Genomic DNA, 9,321 nt, shown 5'->3' on the forward strand with positions numbered 1-9,321 from the left:
CTTTTGCAGCAAGTTGAGTTTTCACGGCAGTCTGCTCGGCCAACCGTCCATCCCGCTCTGCTTTCAGGGCAGCTTCAGCTTCCTTCAAGTTCTAGGCTAACACCCGAAACTCTTTGTTTTTGATCTCTAGATCTTCAATAGCCCGGAGTTTCCTAGTGTTGGCGGAATGGATTTTGGATTCAAAGGTGTTGACTTGTTTATTATGCCGAGCTAATTGGTTGGCCTGTTCAGGATTTTTTTCCCTTCTTCGCCTCTAGTTGCTCGGCGCTCTTAGCCAGATCAGCTCTTATTTGAGCCATCTCAGACTTCATCTGCTCCAACTATGCTTGAGAAGCAGATGATTGGCAGCTCGAATCCCTCAGTTGCTTAACTTCCTGCTCCAGAAAAGCAAGCCTTTGGCACATGGCCAGACTCTTTACCCAATACTACGAGGAACTAAGAAAAAATAAGCATCGATCGGAGATACATTAAGAACATACAAAACACTTACCCCGGTAGACATCTAGGTATGGTTGTCCGCGAGCACCCCTGGAGGCATGCCCGCTACATAAGCTCGTGCATCCGCCCATATCTGTGCAAGCGACCCCTGAATGATTATCTGGTGCTCAAGGCCTCGGGATTCAGTGCCATCCAACTCACGTCATTCCTCAGTCGGAAGATGGATAACCACTGTTATGTGGCGCCGGTCGCTCAGGGCTAATTGGGCCGAGGTCGCTATGCCAGATGACCGAGATGTTGATGCCGGCAGGATACCAGACTTTTGAATCTTCGGTGGTGGTGGCATAAAAGCAATTGACGACACACAAATAGTTCCCTGTGGCAGACACGGACAGGGATGGTGTCTGATTCGATGATGTAGAGGGAACGGTCGCCATGGTAGGAGCTAGCGTCGAGGTTTCAACCCATTTGGCGGAAGGAAGGCGCGAGCTTGTCCTGATGGGGGTCCGTACCACGGAGGAAGCAGATCGCGATGTCGCCTCTACCCAGCGCCTCTTGCGGCTTATCAGTGGTTCCCCAGAAGAGGCCGAGTCTGACGTCCCCTCAACCGAAATCACCGACAGCCGTGCGGAGGGAGGATTCGATGCACCAACCGCTCCACCGTTGGGCGTCCGACTGGCTATCCCTTCGCTCACTAAGGCTGGCGCTCCCTCTCTCTCTCTAAGCGGATCTTCTTGTGAGTCGATCGGCTGCACACCTTGACTCTCCAACTCAGCCATGGCCACCGCATTAATCGCAGCATCCGCGAGCTTGTCTTTGTTGGCTAGACGTGCACGCAACATGACTTGGGCTGTAAAAGAAAAGGAAATATCAATTAGATTCAAAAGTTATAACCAAGCAGGAGCGTACCTAGGCCAGATGGAAGCTTCGTGCAGATCAACTCAAGCCGAACACATAGATGATCCCCTCGTGCAGCAATTTATGAATATGGTACTTTTGCCCGGCCAATTGTGAGGCAACATGGAGGTAGTCTGAAAGACTCTTGTATTTTTTTGAGCTCTGGCGGGTTCGGCACCTCTAATTGCCAGCCGGTCGAAAAATTAGGACAATCGGGGAATTTGACAAAAAAATAGTATTCCCTCCAATGTTTATTGGAGGACGACATCTTATTGAAAAAGAACAAGCCCACTCGGGCTTGGAATAAGAAGGTCCATGACTCGGACAATTTAGGATAATAAAAATAATGGAAGAGCCGCGGAGTAAGGGGAATGTCGTGTAGGCGGAATAGAATGACGCCCCCGCACAACAGTCGAAAGGAGTTCGGCACTAGTTAGTGGAGAAAAATACGAAAATATTTACAAACAACAGAAAAGAAAGGGTGGATTAGGAATCGCAAACCGGTAGTAAATTGGTCCCTGAAAAATGTTACGAAATCGGGCATCAGTTCGGCCAAATGATCAAAGGCAAAGGGAGACCAATTTGATAGTTAGGCGGAATTTCATATGCTGCCCTCAAACTCTCCACATTGGCTGCGTCGAACCTAGACTCAATGGACGTGCACCAGAGTCCCGGGATGACGACGGGAGGCTGAGATGAGCTTGCCATCGAAAGAACAAGATCGAAGATGAACGATAAACAAACACTAGACCGAATCGATCGAAGACCTTACAAGGAAGATCACACAGAATTGATCAAAGAAGCAGGAGATTACTGGAGTACAGGGAGATCACCGGTGAAGAAGAGGAATGCCACAGTGGCGAAACTCAAAGACGAAGGCACGAAGTGGAGAAGACAACGGCACACGCGAGGCTTATAAACCTCACGGTCGATCACTCTCAACCGTCCGATCCCAGGTTTCGAAAACCTAGAAGAAGATCTGACCGTGGAATTCAAAAAGGCGTTAGTCACATCAACAGAGAATATCCGCCTGTCTTGTCAGGCGTGCGGCGATAAAAAGAGGGCCATGTGGCATGCGGTTACCGGACAACATTTAATGAACTTAATTAAAAGGGATGACCACGTGCTTGGCCATAATTATCAAGGATTTGTACAGGTTTTGAGAAATATGGATGACATTAGCGACGACTGTGCTCGCTCGAAGAAGCACATTTGGAAAATTCTCGAAAGTATTGCAGCTCATCGTCCCGATTGGCATAAGGTTACTGGACCGATCGTCCATTTGCCATGGTTAGACAACGACCGAACAACGTTGGTTGATGCACCGATCAGATACTAGGGACTGAACACTCCGATCGGACGTAGAACTCACCAAGGAAACCAGTGATCCAATCAGTCGGACATACAACCTCCTTCGACTAGACTTGAGGGGGAGACTTGTGATGCGGCAATAAAGGGGAGCTCACCTGTCACGGGGTAATTGACATGGTGTCAGTCAAAGTCAAGGTAGTCAACATCGGGGCTTACAGAAAGAGCCTCGGCTAAAGATGGCTATCTAGGTATCCCGGTCAACAAAGGAGTGGCCAAGTGGATCACCTGGTCGGTCAGACAAATGGACATCATGGGCCAGTCAAACGAATGGATAATCCGTAGTTGGTTGTTTCGATCAGCCAGAAAATGAGCTGCTTAGACTGCCCGTCTGGCAAGAAAGCGAGCCGCTCAGACTACCTGTCTGTCGCAAGAATGACACTACATAGGAGGAGACGAGAAAACAAAAGAGAAGACTTTGTCTATCATCATTAAATGTGAAGAAGCCAAGACCAAGAAGAATACTCCATTTATCATTAATGAACAGAAGTTAAGACAAAGAAGACTTCCTCTGGTAATTAATATCATTAGATAAGGGTAGATGAACGATCACAAAGAAAGATATAAAAGGGTACGCCAAGTATGAGGAAAGGAAAGATTTATCTATTTCTGGACTACTCATTCTCTCTTCCTGATTCAGACTTGAGCGTCGGAGGGCCAACGCTAGAGACCCCTTCCTAGATTGGTTTTGTTTTGCAGGATTGAGATCTTTATCCCGTCAGTAGTCACCCCATCCTCGGCTTTCCAGCTTCCTTCATTCGGACAGGATCATATATATATATATATATATATAATGGGATAATTATTGAATTGAAATCTACTTCCGGCATCAATTTCAAACTAATTGAGGTGACCTAAACTGATAATCTTAAATTGTTAAATAAGAAAGAAAAACTTGTTTAGAAAGTTGGACTGCCTGAAAGACTTCGACGAGATGTCCGACACTCGAGGCTGAGATGTCAAAGACCGAGACCAAGATGTCTGAGGCCGAGACAAAGTGGTTTGAGGCTAAGACTGAGACCGAGATGTCGAAGGCCGAGATAAAGATGTTCGAGACCGAGATATTCGAGGCCGAGACATAGATGTCTAAAGCTAAGACCGAGAATGAGATGTCTGAGGGCGAGACAAAGATGTTCGAGACCGAGATATTCGAGGCCGAGACAGAGATGTCTAAGGCTAAGGCCGAGATAGAGTTGAGATAGAGATGTCCAAGACTGAGGCCGAGACACTGAGGCACCAAGCCAATGGCGGAGCCAACCCAGCTGATCTACTCGGGCTATGGGCTATAAGCATTTAAAACGACACCATTGCCCCTGCTGCTTCCGTTTTATTTTCTTTCTCCCATGGTAAATTTGGAGATTTTCCCTTTTTGAACTCCATCAGGCCCCTGGGCTACAACCCGCTTAACTTTGAATGTGCCTTTGCCCTTGCGCTGAGCTAAGGTTGAGTGCTGAGGCCTATGTTTGACACAATTTTCTTAAAATAAATTCGACCTCCTCAGGTTGTGCTTTGAGGTTATGATAGACGTCTATTTCCTAGGATACAATAGTAGAATCATGTATACAACCAAATTCTTGTTGTTCGTACAAATTGAGAAAATACCTAATTGCTATCAAGGGAAAACCATCAAGCGAAAATGCACGACAGAAAGTAGATTTGGGAGAACGAACGTGGAGAAAAATCTTTGCTTGCTTTTTAGTCTATATTTGCTCTTGCTTACAGCCTCCTTATATAGGAACTTAGACCCTTGTAATATTGTTTGGTTGCCCTCGGGGGCAGGATGTCATGGTTAGACCCTTTAATGATAGATCAAAGATCTAGAGTTAGAGACTCGGTTGTAATGTATTATTGAGAATTTTTTTCATTAATGGGCAACATACCTGAGAATACTGACTGTCAGAATGAACCTCCATGTGTACTTCTCTAATTTATCTAAGTAGCCAGTGGGAAAATTTTGTGGGGCCAAGACGGTCATCCCAAGTTCGACTTTATCTGACCTGGTAAATTATTTTTTTTAGAACCTTGTAGTATTTAAATGGACGAATTACTGTCATTAACCTCTCCGACTTAAAAAGTTCGAAGGTTACGGATTATCTTTTGCCTTAGAGCAACTAGCAAAAAATTCACGTGGCAAAACACAACTTGATTCACTTGGTCAAATTTTACCTCAATTGATCCAGTATTTGACGTACGCAGGTTGTACTCGCACAAGAGTAACTTTTGGATCAATGCAATCCAGACCCTATATTTACACCCCTCCTCCCCCACGCACGGGCCCACGCATGAGCGAGAGCTTCTCCCTAAATATTTGTTTACAATATCAATGCTTGTGAATCAATATAAATCAACCAATATGTTTTGAAACTTTCAATGTGAAACTAAAGTCTCATTCATAATGAAGTCTCTTTCTTTTCCATTAACATATATCCAACACTTTTTCCAGGGATGAGTTCACTGGCGGGTGCCTCGCTATATTTCTTACACGGCCTGGTCGACTAATTGTTGGAAATCCTATATATCTTGTCATGGTAATATTCTCCTCACAAGTTCTACCACTTATGGCATGTTGATTTTCATCAGTTTTCTCAATTTCCACCATCTTATGTCTCATGTTAGATGAATTCTCTAATAGTTAGCACATGAGGTATTATCACAATGAGGTCTGGGGTTCGAATCTCGGTAAAGTTGAGGTAAATATCTCCCTTATGTGCTAGTCACTATTCCAAAGGCTAGTAGCCGCCCGTGATTTACCTTCTTCATGTTGGCCTTGGGATGGGTTGACGGGAGTGCTGGGTTGACGGGAGCGCTGGGGACGAGCATATTCACTTTTTTATCACAAAGGTTAGATGAATTCCTACAAACAGTGACAATTTATTCCTATTTGAAATTGTTGTCTATCAGCGCCTGTTAATGTGAGCTTCCTTTTATTCCAGGGATGGAGCACAAGTAACTTTATTTGTAAAAGAAAAAAAAAATACAAACAATCAGTTTGTCTATTTTAGTTTATTGTTTCTTTGATTGAAAACACTAGTTTGATTTTGCGTGTATTTCACTAGCTAGCTTGATTTAAAAAATGGTAATCTTTTCAAATGCGAATTTGATAAACAATTACTCATCTATATGCTAATCTGTTTCTTGATCTTTTCTCTATACAAAGTTCTTGGGCATATATTTTTCATTTGTTTGGATAAATTTATACTATGAGATCTGAAATGTTGTTGATATTACACAAAAGATTGTTTACGAAAAACTAAATAATTTGTATGTCTAATAAGTTAGAATATTTAATAATATTAGCAGTTCTATTAAGCTGATCAATCTGATGCTTTTTATTGTCGGACATCCGATTATCCGAAAAAAAGTTTCAAATAAAAACCATATTTTATTCGACAATAAACAAAACAACAATATCTGCTCTCGTGCTATAAAAAATTTAAAATGAATCAAAGAATCACATTCACAGCGGTTGTCCTCTCTTTTCTCTCAGGCAATGGAACACTCTGGAGGCAGGCCCTGAGGGAACCTCTTGAGGTCACTGCAGTAGTTGTAGATCATATAATTCTGTTGAACCCATTTCATCCTCTCTTGGGCTGTTGAATCCACCTCTTGGTTCCACCATCCGCCATTGTTGGAAGCTGCATTAGAAGCACACTTGGAGGTACCACTAGCTGGAACACAAGCGTCGGCATTGAAGTTTCGGTATGATGCCACGAACGGTGCATTCGACCAATCAGTCTTGACGGCCCCGCCTCTAGTCGCCCAGTCATCAGCATTCCAGAGGCTGGAGTAGATCCTCATGGGTTGATTCTTAGGAAAAGCAATGCCTCTAGATTCCAGGTTCTTGAAGTCTCTAATTGGTGTGCCATCGACCATGAAGCTGGAAGAATGATTTAAGATTCATGCATGATGAGCAAGAGATTGATATATATATAGTGAGATAAAACTTAGCAGCATGCTGGATCAATTTTACTCACATGACATGTCTAGGATTCCAGAGGATGGAATAGGTGTGGAAGTCCATGGTGGGGTCAAACCAGAGCTTGAACTGCATCTCCCTGTTGCCTTTGCCCTGCGTGAACACATTGGTGTGGAGAGTGTAAGGGTCACCACTGAGGTTGCCCAGGAACTCAAAGTCAATCTCATCATGCGTTGGCCCTTCAGAAGATAACTGCATATTCAAAATATATATGCCCCATTAGCACATAATTATGCTTCAGAATGAACAAGTCTCCATATCGACGAGCTGAAAACTTACATAGTAGGTAGTGACGGTGCCAGCAGAGTTCCCAGGAACAAGCTTGATCTGCATGTCAATCTTGGCAAAGAGATACTCATTCTTGGTTCGAAAGCCAGACCCGGATGTCTTGTCGAGCGACAGAGTAAGGAGTTGGCCATTGTTGAGGATCTTTGCTCGTCCATCGCCCCACGTAATGTCACAGTCCTGGTAGAAGCTGCCAGCAGAGGCAATGACGAGGAGAGAACAAGCAACCGCCAGAAACAGGTAGCAGCTCTTCATGTTGATAGAGAATTAAGAAGCTGAGGATTGTGATATCAGATTACTAGAACTAGCTAACTCAATACGAAAATGAAATTGGGATTGGAGTGAGTATGAATGAGTCGATGGCTTTCCTTTCCTCTCCTTTTATAGGTGAAGAAGATCTATAGGAAAATGCGAGGAAATGAGCGATAGATTGCTTCAACGCGTTTTGATTAAAGAAATGGAAGGCGATCAAGCTCAGCTGTCTCCGAATGAACCATTGCCAGCTTTTGGCTTTTGACTGATGTTCGCGTATTGTATCTAATTTACAATAGACCTAAAAAGGGTAAATTTGCAAGAGATGTCAACATTAACCAACTCTGCTATACAATTATTATTTCATTATTTTTCATCCACTAACTTAATTACATACCCATTATTTCAAACACACTGAACCTGCGTAATTTCTATAACCATTAACTTTCATCACTAATTAAAATATACCAACTCATCTCAACCCATTAACACACTAATATTAAATTTTATTAACAATAATAAAGACAAGAACTCATTAATTTAGTTCATAAACCTTTTTTTTATTTATTTACAGGAATTGTTCGAAGGTGCCCTACGATTTTTGATGTAGTTAGAGTTTTGTTATGTTTTGTTGTCTTTAGTACGAGGTGTTTTCATAATACATCTGGTCTATTGATAATTCTTTTATCTGAGATAGAAGTCATAAGGTTATTTTTATATAGATTTGAACTTTCTTTATTTAGTGAAATTTTATTTATTTATTATTAGATTGAAAAACTGGTTGGTGCCTTTTTTCAGTTTAGAAAAAAAATAAATTAAAAACTAATATTCTATAATTTAACTGGCATTTTTTTCCTCTTCTATCTCTTTTCTTTTCCTTTTCTGTCATAATAAATATTGAGGACTCGATAAATAATTTATCGAGGCCGGCCTAGGAGTGGGTGAACTTTACCACCTGTTAGTCATCGTGCCAGCTGTTAGTGGGGACCATGAAAGTGTAGAAGAGGAAGAACGTACGTGTCAGTTTTCTATTTGATCTCTTGCGATGTATTGGAAGACAATAGCGCCTTCTCCACGAGCAGTAAAGCTGGGTCGGACGTGCCTCGCTGGCATGCGGTACCGCCCGGAGAAAGCGCGTCTTGGCTTGCCCTCGGGTGGGCTTCCATTCTTGCCCGGTGATTCACAAATACAGTGGGGAAGGATCCATCGTAATCGACAGTAGTCGGGGATGGAAGATCTCAATAGAAATAGTATATATATATATATATATCACGGATTAATTTACGGTATTAGTTAAAGTTAAAATGGTCAATATCGATATTTACGAAAAGAGCCTCGGGCAAAAATGAATGTTTGGTTATCCAGATCGACAAAGGAGTGACCGAGTGGATCACCTGGCCGGTCAGACAAATGGACATCATGGGCCAGTCAGACGAATGGATAACTCGTAGTTTGTTGTTTCGATCGGCCAAAAAACGAGCCGCTCGGACCGCCCGTCCGGCAAGAAAGCGAGCCGCTCGGACCGCTCGTCCGACGCAAGAATGATACTACACAGGAGGAGATGAAAAAATAAAAGAGAACACTCCGTCTATTATCATTAAATATGAAGAAGTCAAGACCAAGAAGAACACTTCATTTATCATTAATGCGCAGAAATCAAGAGAAAGAAACCTTTCTATGGTAATTAATATCATTAAATAAGGGTAGATAAACGATCACAAAGAAAAGTATAAAAGTATACGTTAGGTATGAGAAAAGGAAAGATTTATCTATTTCTGGACTACTCATTCTCTCTTCCTGATTCTAACTTGAGCGTTGGAGGACCAACGTCAAGGACCCCTTCCTTAGTTTGGTTTTGTTTTGCAGGATTGAGATCTTCATCCCGTCAGTAGTCACCCCATTCCCGACTTTCCAACTTACTTCATTCGGACAGGATCATTTTTGGCACCGTCTGTGGAAACGTGACCTGTATCCGAATAAGAAGATGGAAGACGTTAGGCGACTCACAACAGTGACGCTGACGCAAGATGATCTCGATGCACTAATACAAGCTCAAGCGACGAAAATATTGGAACAATAGCAACATACATTGGCCGATCGGCCAA

General features: G+C 42.8%; 1 protein-coding gene across 1 annotated transcript; it reads right to left on the bottom strand.

The window, feature by feature from the left end:
* Positions 1–6,065: 6,065 nt before the first annotated feature.
* Positions 6,066–7,313, bottom strand: LOC122005114 (probable xyloglucan endotransglucosylase/hydrolase protein 23). Its single transcript, XM_042560035.1, has 3 exons — positions 6,959–7,313; positions 6,678–6,871; positions 6,066–6,580 (listed from the first exon to the last, which is right to left on the bottom strand). The coding sequence occupies exons 1-3, from the start codon at positions 7,217–7,219 to the stop codon at positions 6,187–6,189; spliced, it is 849 nt and encodes a 282-aa protein (XP_042415969.1). The 5' UTR covers positions 7,220–7,313; the 3' UTR covers positions 6,066–6,186.
* Between the last annotated feature and the right edge of the window lie 2,008 nt (positions 7,314–9,321).

Source organism: Zingiber officinale, chromosome 7B (assembly GCF_018446385.1).
Source record: "Zingiber officinale cultivar Zhangliang chromosome 7B, Zo_v1.1, whole genome shotgun sequence".
Lineage (NCBI taxonomy): Eukaryota > Viridiplantae > Streptophyta > Magnoliopsida > Zingiberales > Zingiberaceae > Zingiber > Zingiber officinale.

What these genes read in the sequence shown, in the direction of transcription:
- LOC122005114 (XM_042560035.1), bottom strand. Translation starts at nt 7,219, where the DNA reads ATGAAGAGCTGCTACCTGTTTCTGGCGGTTGCTTGTTCTCTCCTCGTC. An exon ending in GCACCGTCACTACCTACTAT is followed by an intron (nt 6,872 to 6,958) that starts GTAAGTTTTCAG and finishes TTGAATATGCAG; the next exon opens with TTATCTTCTGAAGGGCCAAC. An exon ending in TGGAATCCTAGACATGTCAT is followed by an intron (nt 6,581 to 6,677) that starts GTGAGTAAAATT and finishes TCATTCTTCCAG; the next exon opens with CTTCATGGTCGATGGCACAC.